The 16,141-nt window shown below is 40.4% G+C and overlaps 1 protein-coding gene across 1 annotated transcript in view; it reads right to left on the bottom strand.

The window, feature by feature from the left end:
• Window positions 1-3,827: 3,827 nt before the first annotated feature.
• The window catches only part of LOC106824223 (complement C5), an 84,473-nt gene continuing 72,159 nt past the window's right edge, over window positions 3,828-16,141 (bottom strand). The window contains exons 35-41 of the mRNA XM_014830413.3: window positions 15,752-15,826; window positions 15,531-15,636; window positions 14,144-14,227; window positions 12,884-12,973; window positions 10,434-10,517; window positions 4,930-5,068; window positions 3,828-4,363 (exon numbers count right to left, since the gene is read on the bottom strand). Coding sequence (XP_014685899.1) covers window positions 4,225-4,363; window positions 4,930-5,068; window positions 10,434-10,517; window positions 12,884-12,973; window positions 14,144-14,227; window positions 15,531-15,636; window positions 15,752-15,826 — 717 coding nt within the window. The 3' untranslated portion in view covers window positions 3,828-4,224. The remainder of the gene's footprint in view (window positions 4,364-4,929; window positions 5,069-10,433; window positions 10,518-12,883; window positions 12,974-14,143; window positions 14,228-15,530; window positions 15,637-15,751; window positions 15,827-16,141) is intronic.

Below are 16,141 nucleotides of genomic sequence, written 5' to 3'. Positions count from 1 at the left end.
CTCCTTTTCTCCTCCCACCCTCTCTCCTTCATTCTTTTCTTTCTTCCTTCCTTCCTCTCTTTCGGACACAGAGGCATAAAGGAGTATTTTAATCTGCCAGTCAAAGTTAAAGATCATGTCCCTGGTGACACGTTTCTCAGATCTCGTTAAATATGCAGAATCAATCTGTTTTCAGGAGTAGGGAAAAACCCACGGAAACATGCTCAGAGTTGCTTTGTGTCTCTGAGAACCTCTCAGCTCTTGAGGCAGCAGTTTTCAGTCATGAAGTCCATGCATGGACTCTCATGGGGGCCTCTGAAATAGTATGCAAATTTGTGCATTGTGTGCATCTACGCATCTTATAGGAAAAAGGGTCTATGAAAGGAAAGAGCCGCCCTTGACAACTGGGAGCTGGACTGAGAGGGAGGCCTTGGGGTGCCTAGGAGCTGGCCTGGTTCTCAGAGCCAGGCTGTGGTGTTCTCTCTGTCTGATGTCACAGAACACTGGCATCAGCCAAAATGGATCAAGACAAAAAAACTTCTCCATAATCATGTTTGAGCAGAAAATAAAACAAGAACATTATCCAAACCACAAAAATGACCACATATCCCCCTTTCCTGGCTAACGTGAGTGATTGCTCCTGCTTTTCCTCCCAGTGAGACAGAATTAAGATACTCAGTCATGGGATTACCCCTGCTTCCTGACAGCATCCAATCCAGAGCAAAGCCCCACTTCCTTGAACCCTCCCTAACATAATCCATCACAAGCCGAAATCCTATAAGCCCTTTCTAACACCCTTTCACTGAGAAGCTCATGGTTCCCACGATGTGTGTTCTCTCTCATCGCCATCAATAAACTCAGCTTTGTTCAATTACCAGCATCTCTTGCCAGGTTTACTGCAGTAGCCTCCTAACCGGTCTCTCGGTTTCTACCCTTGCCTTGTTTTCAATGTAGCAGCTAAAGTAATCCTTTTAAAAGGTAAGACAGACCAGGTCGCTCCTCTGCTCAAACCTTGCAATGGCTCCCCTTTCCTGCTGAGGACAGCCGACGCCCCTTCCATGACTTGCACAATCTGGTCCCTATGACCTCCCTGGCCTCATCTCTACCCACCTACCCCTTTGCTCATTCTGCACCTGTTACGCCATCTTCCTTGCTCTTCCTGTAACACACTGGGCACACTTCTGCTTTTGGTGTGGGCACTACATGCTCCCTTTACCTGGAACGCTCATCCCCTAGATAGCCATCTGGCTCGCTCTTTCACCACCTTCAAGTCTTTGCTCAAATTGCACCTTCTCATTGAAGCCCACCTTGACCTGACACCTTATTTAAAATGCAACCCCTCCCTCCACACTCCCAATCTCCCTTACTTTGCTCTACTTTTTTCCCCCATAGCTTTTATTACCTTCTAACATTCAAGGCCAATCCCCTAATTGTTGTCTTTGTTTATTGTATATCTCTTACAGATGGAATCCAAGTTTCACGAGGGCAGGGAGCTAGGCAGCAAGCACCTAGAATTGGGCCTGGCCTACAATTACCGATCAACACACGTTTGTTGGATGTTGCTGAATAAATTTACATTACAGAGGCTAGAAAGTAACTCTGTCTTTGGCTCAGGATCCCTCACTGAGAAATACAGAGTGAGGCTGCCTGCCTCAAACTTGGCTCATTGTCAATTCTACATATTTTCTTAAGACAGAATTTCCTAAATTTCAATCATGTGCATGACAACCTCATGATTTTTGCCCTAAGGACAATCTATACTTCTACTTACTTAAAGCTTTTCCTTAGATAGACTTACTTTTTGACAAATAAATTTATTTTAAAAGGAAATTGTATATCACGGCCCTTGATATGTTAGTTATATTTTTTCTAATATGTTAAAATAAACATTTAGCTATTAAAATGAACAATGTTCCTCTGTACCACCTAAATCATCTTGTTTACCCCCAGTGGAAATGTGCCCTGGGCTTTTCCCTTCAACCAGAAAGACCCTCCTGCCCATCTCTACCTACCCAGATCCACCCATCCTTCTCTAAGAGCCCTCCAGAAGCTCCTCCAGGTCACACAATCACTCATTTCTCTGAGCTCCCTTCACACGTACAGAAAGAAATAGATACCCAGCATTTGGATGCTTACATGCCATGCAGTTTTGCTTTCTGTTTCATGACATAAGATTATAAAATATCTTCTTAGAGCTCTAAATAAAAGAGATATTAGAGTGTTCGACTCTCCTGTTTTACAGGTCCCTGAAGAGATGAAGAGGCTTGTCCCAAATCCCTGCCAGGGGCAAAGCCAAGACTAGAACTCGGATCTTCTGATGCCCACACTCGGTGGGGCATCCGCAGACACTATTGAGTCCCTACAGTGTGTCTGGCCTTGTGCCCGGAACGGCAGACAGTGCTGAGTAGAAGGGACCCAGACCTGCCCACATGGAGCTTACAGGGGAGCCAGGCCGCTGTACACTAAACAAACAACTATACATGATTAAGTAAATAATTCCAAGGGCCTTGGAAGAGAAGTGCAGGGTTGAGTAGGGGCGCCGGCCTGGTTGGAGGGACGTGAAAGCCTCACTAAGGAAGTGTGTTTGAATGCATAGGAGTTAGCTGACGAGGTGCCGGTGGATTTCTAAATGGGGCCAGGCTCCCTCACAAAGGCTTGCTTTGATGTTTGAAAGCTCAGCTGCACTGTGGATTAATTAGGCCACTGTGGCCCGACCTATTGGCCACGGTGCTCAGGGAGAAGGCAGCCCAACAGCTCAGAGACTCTGGGGCCTCCGGAACACGGCCATGGTCCCCTTCATCCTGCGTCCAGCAAGAAGGTGGCAGGAGATGCTTGGGGCCTGCTCTGGAGGGGCCCTCACTCCTGGCTGGCAGAGAGTTTGGGCATATTGGACACGTTGACTGTTTTTGCCAAGGGAGCGCCTACAATGTGAGCTTTGACGTTAACAAAAATAAATCCTTAGTTCCTGGAAGTGGAAAATCTTAGTATTTCTTATGAGGCACACTGCAAGGCCTTGTGCAGTTTCAACTAACTGGTAAAATACAGATTTTTCAAAAAGGGAATGTATTTCAGGCCCTGTTACTGTTACATCCAGAGTTTATCTTCATGTTTCCTTGTGCTATTTCACTGGGGCTGGTTAAATTATATCTAAGACACTCCAACTGCCTCCTGCCCTAGTCTTAGAAAATTGAACCTGACAACAATGTGAGGGTGTTGCAGTGTGGGAGAGGGATGTGTTGAGTGAGAGCCTTGAGGTTTGGTCTCCGACTCTGCCCCTCACTAGGCTGGGGAAATTGCTTCATCTTCCTGAGCCTCAATGTCCTCATCCTAAAATGGGGCTAACAATAATTCCTTGTACCTCGTCTTGAGACATAAATGGGAATCTATGTGAGAACTCTTACATGAGATCTAACGTGCTGCAAAGTGTCACCTTAAAATGAACCTTTGGCTGTGAATCCTGTTTTATGAAGCTCACAGTGAAGCCTCTAGTTAGGACCAGAACGAAGGTCTTCTCCTGAGTGCCACTCAGTTTCTCTTCACCATCTCACTGCACGGGGCCTGCCTTCCGAGACAGCAATTATCGGCAAGAGCAAGTTCTTGGGGGAAATGAATATGTGCTAGCGTGGAGGGAAAGGTGGGAGAGAGACCCTCACGGGGGTAAGGACAGGGCAACAGAAGGGGGAGGGGCAAGGACAAACTCTCCTACCTTCTCAGTTTGCTAAGGGCTCTGACGTGAGGCCTCCTCAGGTCTCTGCCGCTGTCTTTCTCCTCCTCTCCCAGTTGGCCTGTCTTTGTGTGGTTGAAGCTGACCTAGCATAAAATAACAGGCTTTTTTGCTTTTTCACACATTTTGAAAGCAAAGTCAGGCTTTAATGATGAGTTTTCTGTTCCTCGGTATTTTCTTTCAAGCAAAGGCCATGTTTTTGTAAGATACTACATTTCAATGGGGCTATTCTTCCGTCCCCAGCAAACATTCCTGAGTGGTAGGTTTTAGGAGGCATTCCAATTTATTGCTCCTGGTGTCCCATAACCTTGGAATGAGTGTCTGTCTCCATGCCCCCCAGGGCCATGTTATTCCAGAAAGTTACAGCTCTTAAAACTGTTCTCTAATAAAAGTGCCACTAATTCTAAGTAAAGTGAGCTTTCCAAAGAAGACCAGCTGTGAATGTTAAAAAAAAAAAAAAAAGAAAAAAGAAACTTCAACAAAAGGAGTCCATAGTGGAAACTGTACAAAGCTGAAGTTTTTCAGGCGTTTTCACAGCCATTTAAAAAGATGTCTTCAGCAAATTCATCTAAAGTAGCTAAAAATGCTTGGCACGATGGACACGTTGCGTCTGCAGGCCAATATTCAATCCAGGTGGAGGAATCTAAAGGGTAGATGTACCTGCCGAGAAAAAATGAAAACGAATGTCTGTGATGATGGCCGCAAATGGAGAGCAGCAGAATTCAATTGAGCCCAGGCTGTTCAGCTCCCAGGGGGCCAGGCCGTCAGCCAAACTCTTCCAGACCGGCCTCCCGCTGTAAGATCCACAGACCCCGGATGATTGTGAAGCTGTTTGGGGCTCCCATGGTTAAAGGCAGGAATGGCATCTGTTTTAATGTCTATTTTTTAAAAACAGGTAATAAAATGCATATTTTAACATATTCCTCTTTCCACACAGAGCAGTCTGAGAACTTATTGAGGGAGCAGACGTGGTAAAAGGGGGTTGGATGACGTCCCCCAGATTCATCATTAGACCTAGGAGCTCAGCTGCTTTATCCATCAGCGAGTCCTCAGCTGCCCTGGTGGCTTTAAGGGGTCTTTTGTTTTAAACTCACATGATTTCATTTATGCTCCTAATGGTTTGTTAGTTCACAGCAGGGCACACAAGAAACACGCAGTGTATTTAAGAAGAAATTACATGCCGTTTTGGAGGGGAGCTCAGAGACCACAAAATATTGGTGACTTACTTGAAACTGAAATTGTATTTTATCTGGAGGGCTTCTTTACCCATAATTAAATACTGTCTTCCTTTCTCCAGGTCAGCATGAGCACAGGATGTCTTTTTAATGAAGGTAATTTCAGCGTTTTTCTCGGCAACAGCTTCGCCTGAGAGACACTCAAGTAAGGTTATCACATTAATGTTACGATGTCATGATTATAAACTCTCTCAAGTGTTCCAGTTCCTCATGGCTATTTATTAATCAGAGTAAATTTATGTCTGCAGGCTAATGGCCAGTGGAGAGTGGCAGTGTCCACATGGTTAAGACTTCAGACTCTGGAGTCAGGCTGTCTGCGTTAAATCCTAGCTCTGCCACTTCCTGGCTGTGTGGCCCTGGACAAATGATTTATGCTCTCTGTTAGGACTCAGACCCTTATCTGAAAAATGGGCATAACAATAAAATGTACCTTGTAGAACTGTTGTGAGAGTAAATGGGTTAATATATGGACAGTGTTTAGAACACAGTAAGCACTATATAAGTGCTCGTTATTATTGCTCTTGTAGAACCAGGAATTAAAAGAACCTCTCTATTCGAACATTAGTAATCTCCATAGGTTATATAGCAAAATAAAAAAGCATTTGGTAGCTGGCAATGGGCAGCTTTGTAGAAAAGTGTAAGACATGAAAGACTTGGAAAATTTTAAGGAGGATAATTTTGGGATTCCCAAAGAACCCAGAAGTAGCCAAGATGCTGGTTCTCCTACCTGGAATGCATTCCTCCCCAAGTTGGCCTGTTGAGTTTCTACCCATCTTTTTTTTTTTTTTTTTAAGATTTTATATTTTTCCTTTTTCTCCCCAAAGCCCCCCGGTACATAGTTGTATATTCTTCGTTGTGGGTACTTCTAGTTGTTGCATGTGGGACGCTGCCTCAGCATGGTTTGATGAGCAGTGCCATGTCCGCACCCAGGATTCAAACCAACGAAACACTGGGCCGCCTGTGGCGGAGCGCGCGAACTTAACCACTCGGCCATGGGGCCAGCCCCGAGATTCTGAACATCTTTAAACCCATCATCAATTCTCAGAGTATCCGGTAAACACTCCTTGATGCTCTTTGTCATCACTCTCTCTTTGTCTCCCCCTTACTCCCATTATACGTGAATTTCTATCACGGTATTTTCCTTCACATGTCTATCTCCTCAGCTGAGGCGGGGACTAGGTCTGACTCATTGCTATATATTCAGAACTGATATCCACTGTTAAACTCTGGCAGAGTCATCCTAATTATGAAATCCTGAAAGTCTTCTGAACCTGTTGGTAAATAGCATATAATGGCAACTTTGTAAATGGTCAACTTGAGTAATATACATTCTACTGTACACATATTAGTTCAAGCTGATTTTCTTAGGCTCTCCATTAATACATGACTTCCGTTGCAGCACTGTCTAAGCAACATTGCAGCCCTGTTTGCCAATTCTGCCCCTGGCAAGGTGAGCCGTGTGGCTGCACGGGGCCTTGTTATTATTTTTTAAAACTTTTATTATGGAAGATTTCAAGCGTAGTCAGAGGGAGAGAGAATAGTTAATTAACCTCAGCTTCCATGATCACTAATCTTCTTTTCATTTATATCCTTGCCTATTCTAAGCATTCTGTGTTTTAGGAGAAACACCAATTTATTATTATCCTTGAACTACAGAGTTGCCCTTTAAATAGTTTAGTTTCTATTGTTAGTGTGCAGTAGTTCTTGTGTGAGTGTTAAGTGTGTGTGTTTTGATATTTATATAAATTCAAAATGTATGTGTATTAAAAATGAAGAGATAACAAAGAATGCAAAAGTTTCCTGGCATTTCCTTTTAAATATCCTAAATATGAATCTTTTGAGTTGACAGGAGATTAAAGAAGAAATGATATTAATAAGGAACTGGAGCTTGGGAATCATGATGTTGCACAAAATTCACAACAGTCTGGAATGTCTTTTGATACTGTGCAAGAATTGGTACAAAATAAAACAAATAATTTATATTTCTGGAATGAAACCACTTGATTATTTTAGTAAAAATAGGAATGGCTTATTATTGCTTATGATCTGAATGTTGGATGCAAGTGGTGCTCAAAAGTTGGCTTGTGGGGCCTGCCTGGTGGCATAGTGGTTAAGTTTGCACACGGCGCTTCAGCGGTCCAGGGTTCACAGGTTCGGATCGCGGCATGGACCTAGCACGACTGGTCAAGCCATGCTGTGGCAGCATCCCACATAATGTAGAGGAAGACTGCTGCAGATGTTAGCTCAGGGACAATCTTCCTCACACACACACACAAAAGTTGTGGAAAGATCACAGTGCTAAACCCTTGCTTATTTTGTCAGAATGGTAATCATGGTTCAAATAAAGAAAATTTGTCATCATCAATGGGAAACAATGAAGTAACATCACAAATCAATTTCATACAGTGAAACATTTAAAATAATGAAAACCAGAAAAATTTTTTATCAGAGTGTTGATCAAGCACATAAAAATTTGCAAAGTATTAGAATTAACTCTAGTGTATGGTTAAAAATAATCAAGCAGGGGCTGGCCCAGTGGTGCAGTGATTAAGTGCACACGTTCCGCTTCTCGGTGGCCCAGGGTTTGCCGGTTCGGATCAGGGTGCAGACATGGCACCACTTGGTAAGCCATGCTGTGGTAGGCATCCCACATATAAAGCAGAGGGAGATGGGCATGGATGTTAGCTCAGGGCCAGTCTTCCTCAGCAAAAAGAGGAGGATTGGCAGCAGTTAGCTCAGGGCAAACCTTCTTAAAAAAAAAAAAAAGAATAATCAAGCATTTTTAGATTGAAATACTTGATAGAATTTCAAAAGAGAAAAAATCAATATAAACACATTGTTGTAATTTAGCTTTATGGCCCTACTCATTGCAAAATTTATATCTACTGAAATGAGAACACAGTTTTTTAAAAAATAGAAATAAGATAAAATAAAATTTCCATCTTTATTGAGAAGATCAACTATTTAACATAAAAATTGTTTCAAATAATGTAAAATGAAAAACTGGGGACTTTGAAGATGGCTTAATGGTTTTTGTTGACCTCAAGATACTGGAAGGAATGACTGAACAACCTATCAAATGGTTTTGCTGAGATTTGAGGAGAAAGGAGCCAATGAGAAATATTTCTATGAACCCCTTATTGGTGCAAATGTAAAGCTAGGGGGAAGTCTGGGATTTCAGCAAAAATTCTGAAATTTCTAGGGGGGCCAGCCCCGGGGCCCAGTGGTTGGGTTCACCTGCTCTGCTGCAGGCGGCCCAGTGTTTTGTTGGTTCGGGTCCTGGGCGCGGACATGGCACCGCTCATCCAGCCATGCTGGGGCGATGTCCCACATGCCACAGCTGGAGGGACCCACAGCTAAGAATATACAACTATGTACCGGGGGGCTTTGGGGAGAAAAAGGAAAAAAATGAAACCTTAAAAAAAAATTCTGAAATTTCTAGCTATTTCAATTTGGCATTGACTGAACCACCTATCAAGTGTCTCTGGATAATTAAAAGATACAAGCCAAGCAAAAGTTGCTTTAAAGATTGTCTTCATAAATTTGGTATTTACTATCATATATATCTAATACACACTAGATGGAACTAAGTAATAATATGAAGAGCTTAAAGAATTGCAACAACACAAACTGTAAAAGCATTGGGATTTGACAGGCAGCCCACAGTGCTGGAACAGCAAAGTCTGTTTGGAAATCCTATCAGGTCTGACAGATTCATTTTGATGGATATTGTGATACAGGAGTACACACTTAGAAAGTGAGTATATATACTTTTTAATGAATTGCCTGTGATATTCTAGCAATTAAGTCAGTACCATCTTTAGGTATTCAAGAAAAAAATCTTTCAGCTTTAATAAGCTGACAGATGAATGAATGATAAAATTGATTGTGTAAAATTAAGTAAAGGAAACTATAAAGGTAAACAGCTGTTACAAAATGAAGAATGATATGCTGTTTGATATAAAGCAAAGTAAAACATCATTTTAAGAGAGAATCTAGTTATATGAAAATGATTTTGCTTTTAGTGGCAAAAGTGAAAAATATAGAGCCAGCCCTGATAGCCTAGTGGTTAAAGTTGGGCACACTCCACTTTGGCGGCCCAGGTTTGGTTCCTGAGTACAGAACCACACAACTTGTCTGTCAGTAGCCATGACGTGGTGGTGGCTCACATAGGTGAACTAGAAAGACTTACAACTAGAACATACAACTACATACTGGGGCTTTGGGGAGGGGGAAAAAAAGAGGAAGATTGGCAACAGATGTTAGCTCAGGGTGAATCTTTCCCAGTAAAAAAAAAAAGGGAAAAATATAATGAACTTTTATGTTTTTTAAAATTTATGAATCCTGAAACTTTGTCAAATGATTTAAATGAAACTCTGAGAGTTGAAAAGGAATAAAAATTAAGAGAATTAGGAAAACTAAATATGAGCTTTCAATAAACCGTTTTCATGATTTGGGTGATTATTAATAGAGATATATTGGATACGTAAAAATGTCAGATGGTATCATGAAGACTAGAAACATTTTGAATGTAATTATTGCTAGTGTAGCAGAAACTGAGAGAGAGGTCAGTACCATGAACAACACTGCTGCTATTAGGAAAAATTATTTATAGAGACTGTAGGTCATGTCATGACTATCAATTCACTGGAGATGTAACTAGAAAAGTTTTCTGTGGTTCCTTGTCAAATCAAAGCTCAAACAGGGGCATCCTACAGCAAGTCAAGCGAAATAACACTGATAACTTATAAAAATCAAAAACTTATTTGGAATTATTAGCATGACAATGAATCATTTGTGCTACAATTTATAACATTTGACAAGCAGTTTATGACATTTATATTTTCGTTTACTTAGAGAATCAAAGGGAACATTTTAAAGTGTTGTTTTACGTATGAATTCATTTTGTCATACTGGTTATTGTCTCTCATTTACCCTATCAAAACTCGCATGGCATCTAACCCAAGGCTTTGCACTTAGAGGCTCTTTACAGGTTTCCCTGTTCCCACTCTTGCTCCCTCCAAAAGAAGCCAGAATGATCTTTTAAAACCACAAATCAGATCACGTTACTTGCCTACCTAAAACCTTTATTAGCTTCCCTTTGGACTTCTAGAATAAAATCCAAATTTCTTGCCATGCCTTATAAATCCTTGTGTGACCCACCCTCCACCCGACTGCCCGACTCCTTTAAAAATGGCTACCTCCTACTACCATCTGCTGTAAAAAGGCCATCTGTTATCTCACTGAAAGGGTTTCCCTCATTAATTCCATGTCTGTTTCAAATATAAAACTTGTTATGATTTGTAACTGTTTATTTGTCCATTTCCTTTTTGTTTTTTTTAAAATGTGTCTCCTCAAATAGAATAAAAGCTTTATGAAGGCAGGAACTCTGGCTGTCTTATTCATGTTGTATCCTCTGTACCTAATATAACCCCTGGAACATAGTAAGCACTAAACATTTGTCGAATGAAAGAATGAAATGAATGAATTCTCACCAGCTTTGTAGACATCCAGGAGGGTTGCCGTGTATTTGACAAAAGCATTTTCTTCAGTGATGGTTGTGATACTAACTTTATAAGCTGGTAAACAAAAAACAATTCATGCTTAATACTGCTAATGCCATGTTTAACAGAAGCCAGAGTTTGTCAGACAAATGAGAAATGAAGCATGGAGAGCTCTTATGGGCCCCGGGAGGTAGTTCTCACTTCTTCCAAGAAGTCTTCCCAAATACTCTCGGTCTGGTTTTACTGGTCACGACCCTAATGATCTGTTCTACTTGGAATCCTCAGCCCTGGCCACCATTATAGGCAGGCTGAGTAGGACTAGAGCAAGATTAAGTCAAAAGACCGAAGCACACAAAACAAACAAAATAAGACTTTGTTGGATGTAAAGGTCAGAGGCTGATCTTTTTTTCTTTAATTTTGATTTTTAAAAAATTATTTATTTTTTATTATTGTATTTCCAATTATTTTATTGAAATCATAAAGGTTTATGACATTGTATAATTTCAGGTGTACATTATTATTTATCAATTTCTGTATAGCATCTGACTGCAGATTCTGATCCTTTAAGATTAGTGGAGTCATGCCCACGGGGCACTTCGAAGAGCCCCTTCCTTCTCTGTGTGGCCACAGAGGGGGCCTTTATCTGCCATTCAGGCCCGCTACATGAGCCTCCTTGTTCCATTGCCTGATTCCTTGGATATCTCCACTGGCTTTGATCTTTGGTTTTTGATAGGATTCTGTTTTCTGACTCATCTTTGCTTGGACTGGCAACCATCTGACATGAGCCACTCACAATACTGTTTTCTCTCCATTCAGGCATCAATGTTTAATCCATGGTGTGTTTGACCTCAGTTCTGGAATGGTCAGCTTGAAGGGATCCACCCCTTCTATGTGGCCTGAGAAAGATTCTTTTATTTTTGCTTTGGATGGGGTTGAACGACCTAAAAGTTTTGCCCATTTTTGAGATCCTAGCTAGCTAGCTAGATAAATACAGGAATGAATGAACTCATTGTGGCAGAACCAAAGGCTGTGTAAATTCGTGGCTTAAAATAGATGAAAATGTTCTGAATTTCAGATTCATAAGTCCTTATCGTGGATATGGTCAACGTACCTACTGTGAGCTTTGGTGGAGACAGAATTGTTTTATTTTGTTTCTATTCTGTTATTCCAGCATCAATCCACAGTCTCCAAAAAAAGCCAGCTAAGTCTTTTCTTGAAAGTAATAAACTAAATTCCAATTGCATTTATTCTCTGTGTTAAAACAATTTTCTGATATTTAAGGTTAAAATTGTTCTAAAATGGAGAGAAGAAATAATTTAATGAAATTTTTGTCTGTTAAAACAATATAATATTGTCTTTAAGTCTAAACCTATTTTAAAAACTGCAGTGGGTCCTGGCTGAGTTAGGCAGCTTTTTAGGTTTTTAAAAAAAGTCAAGATGAATTTGAAGGAAAGGCAGACTATAAACCATACAAAATTCATTCTGATGGCTGTCATTCCATTAAGAGAATTCAGGGTAATATAATGGAAGTAATATTGGAGACCAGAATGCATCCTAGTTCCACTACTTACTCCCTGTATGACGTTGAGCAAATTGTTTAATCTCTTTGAGCCTCAGTTTCTCACTGGTAAAATAGAGATAATCCTCTGTTAGCTCCAAGGGGTCTTATGGGACTGCAGTGAGAAACCATACGTGAAAGCAGTTGGTAAACACAAGGTGCTGAATCAACGGTATTTATTTCTCATTTATAAATAACACTCTACCAATTTTCAAGAAAAGATTTGAGATGGTGTACAATATGCTCTTTCTAAAAAAAAAAAGCCAGAAATAAACATTAGAAAGTATGGCTAGAAAATAAAGGAGCCAATTCTATGAGGAACTTGAGACAAGACTGCCACTCCACTTGAGCATTTGATTTAGCTGGAGCTCTGAACAACCGGAAGGAGATGCTCCTTTCGAAATGGAGAGAGTCTCAAACATGGACTGCAATTCTGCATATGTTAAAAATTATTTAGTATTTATATTTTTACTTTGTCTTTGAAGGGATTTTGAAAAAACCCAAACCCCAAAACCACCTTTGTCTCGGCCTCTGCTCAATCAACTGGAAGAATACAGTAGTGAAATCTTATACCTTTGTGGCTTCTCAAAAGTCCTTTTTGAATATGTTTTAGAGTCTTTGATTCAATGGGGTCTATAGGAGTAAAGTGTCTTGGCTGGATGTGCATGTCACTCCTATTATTTTTAATGAAAATCACATTTCTCTGCAGAAGGATAAATAACTTTGTGTGCTTATGCTGAAAATTGATGCATTTTCCTTCAAGGGGACACGTGGAATGTTGTGTCCACATAGTCACTCTGTAAAGCTGTTGATCTTCCTCCCTGATCATATATTCATCAAACTCCATGTTTAATGGAACTGTGTATTGAACTTTTGAACTTACCATATGCAATCTCTGGTTTGCATGCTCTTTCTTTTCTAGTATCTGCCGAGATCGTCAGATTCAATTCTCTCTGCATTTGTCCACAGTCAGCTGGATTTCGTGAAAAATGGCAAAAGTTAGGTTAATGTAAGGAAGCAGACACTCTCTTTGCGAGTAAACACAGTTCTCGTGAGCCTGGAGACAATGCACTAGAATCTTACAAATACCAGATTCCTAAGACCTGTCCATTTTCTCCTCCTCCATAAAGTGAAACATTATATAAAGCAAAAACTAAATTAAAAAAACAAAACCGGAATCTTGAACATGAGACTTATTCTTAGCATAGGCAGTCACTGCACATTCAGCTCTTTAGAAAGGTTTGTGCTTCCACTGAAGAAAGGAGGAAAATTTCCCATTTTGAGTATAATCAAAAGTTCCTTGAAGGAACCAAAATGATAACTTGACTGTTTTCTGCCTAAAAGATGGTGCAATGACTACCTAAGAAATGTGCGGATATCAAGGACTTTGAAAAACAGAATAAAACCAACACCACCCCAGACACTCATGGAGTCAATTGTTGATTTTTGGTGAGTTCTGGGTCTTTTCCTTGGTCAAGAAGGCTGCCTTAGGGGCTGGCCCGGTGGGGCAGTGGTTAAGTTCACATATTCTGCTTTTTGGAGGCCTGGGGTTTGCCAGTTTGGATCCCGGGTACAGACATGGCACCGCTTGTCAAGCCATGCTGTGGTAGGTGTCCCACGTATAAAGTAGAGGAAGATGGGCACTGATGTTAGCCCAGGGCCAGTCTTCCTTAACAAAAAGAGGAGGATTGGCAGTAGTTAACTCAGGGCTAATCTTCCTCAGGAAAAAAAAAAGGCTGCCTTGGATTTTCAAAAGACTGAATGGAACTGGACAATAAGCAGAGAATGTCATTAACTGGAAGGGGAAAGAAAGAGGAGCTAGCGGCTCAGTCCTGGGCCTCTGCCTAGTACATTAAACAGATCTGGTGAAAAGTGAGAATTTCACATCATGTTATCCCTCTGATATCCAACAACTGTGTGCATGGTGTTTCTCCACCTCTGTACTGTAGCAACTATCGGCTTGTTCAGGACTTGTTGGGAAGTAGCTTTACAGGGCTCAAGGAATCAGCTCTCAATCAGCTGAGACTACATTTCTACTTCTGAGAAACAATAGTTTGCTAAACAGCATCCCCCAGATTAGCCCCAGATTACGAGTGGCTGCTTTAAACAAGTGTGCAGCCTAAACATGTTACATGAAGTTTACCTTCTACACATCTGCACGTTGCTCCTTCGCAGACTTTCTCCATTTTGGTACGGGACGTGCTGTAAAACATGGTGCACTGTTTATCTGTGGCAATGAAAGCGCAGTTAGGCGAGGTGGCTTGGTTAATGCGCAACACATTTCCCGATCGGTGAGTCTGATCACCTATTCCAAACCCTTCCTTTTGTAGCTACTGCCCAGGGAGGTTAAATTATGAATTGCCTGTGCTGGCATGGGCTCCTCTTACCCTCAAAATGGTCTCCCCTTCTGTGCTTGAAATTTTACTGTTCAATATTCATTTCTTAGAATGAAAATATTTGGTGCTTCCATTAATGAGAGGAAATAAATTGTGTTACATGAAAGAATTTTGAAAGAATTGTAATTGTTTAGGCCAGAGAAGAAAAGAAAAGAGTATATACAAAATGAATATATATGTATTATGAATTATATATTATATATATTATGTGACTATTATATATTATGAATTATATATTATATATATTGTGTGACTATTATATATTATGAATTATATATTATATATATTATGTGACTATTATATATTATGAATTATATATTATATATATTGTGTGACTATTATATATTATGAATTATATATTATATATATATATATGAATATATATATTCATATTCTATCTCTCAAGGGGAAGAGGGGCTAAGCATGTTCTATGTGATTTCAAATGATAAAACTAGACTGAACAGGTGTCAGAGTTTGGTTCACTTCAAGAATTTTCCAACAAGTAGAACTGCCCAAAGTGGAGTCATCTGTCTTGTGAACAAAAGAGCTCTCCAATCACTTAACAGTCTCAGAAGTGGCTGAGTGATCCCATGTGGGGTCGTTCATTCAATACTCACGGATACACAAAATGTACCTGACACTGTGTTAGGGACTAGGGGCACAAGGATGAAAACCTTCTGTCTGGAGTTGATGAGAAAGACATGCAAACAAATAATTACAATGCCATTTGACAACTGACATAAGGGAGCTCTCTGCAAAATGTGATGAGGATACAGATGGAGCAGAAGTTGATTCTGGGAGGATTAAGAAGTAGTAGGGTCAGTGGGCTTCTCTCAAATGGAGAGGTGCAATGAATACCGAAAGTGAACACCAAAGATAAACTTGAGGCAGAGAATTTAAAAGTTTGAAGCAATCTATCCAGTTATTTTGAAAATGAAGAAACTGAGGACCAGAGAGGTGAAATGATTTGCTCAATGTCATGCAGTAGTCTGTATGTCCAAGTTGGAACTTTTGTGAAGAGTGAGCCCTGAGAGAGGCGCTATATGAAATTTACAGGCCTCTAGTGGATTTCTAAAGGTTCTGTAATAAAGAGAAAGTAGTCTTCTGAAGAAGTTTTAGAGCACAGTTGATTACCTGGTCTGTGGTATTCATACACTGTGAAAGTAGCAGGACTCAGAAACCCAACTTGAAAGAGTTCAAATATCCGGAATGGAACACAAAGGAACTCATTGGAAGGAATCTGTTCAACAAATTAAAAGCTTAAGGAAATTATAGGAGAGAAGAGATTCATAATATCTAACCTATAAATTCTGAAGAGTAATAGTAAATGAAGAATTACGGGAGGTGAAACTTACTGAATCCAGTTGCAGAATAACATGTCCATCTTTGATTTGGTAATCAGCTAATAGTTGATCCACCCCTTCCACAAGCTAAGAGAGGAAAGAGAAAAGCTTGAATTTACTTCCATGATCTTTTTCTTTAAATGCATTCACCTAAATGCAGCGTTAGCTCACGGAGTGTAATCCACTACTCAGGAAGCGAAGCAGCTCCTCCTCTCAAAAAAAGTCTGAACATGTTATCCTTTGCACTCACATGTTTTGGACCATGCAAGTACATGCCCCCACTTCACCTTGAAAAATCATAACTTAGATAGATTGTTGGTTCGGAAAGAATATTCTGGGAAATTCTGTGAAAGTGACATATGAGGATGAAAGAAAATAGCTTCGTCTGTAAAATAATGCAGC

Source organism: Equus asinus, chromosome 10 (genome assembly GCF_041296235.1).
Source record: "Equus asinus isolate D_3611 breed Donkey chromosome 10, EquAss-T2T_v2, whole genome shotgun sequence".
Taxonomy (NCBI): Eukaryota; Metazoa; Chordata; class Mammalia; order Perissodactyla; family Equidae; genus Equus; species Equus asinus.
This window is presented reverse-complemented; position numbering and strand designations above follow the sequence as displayed.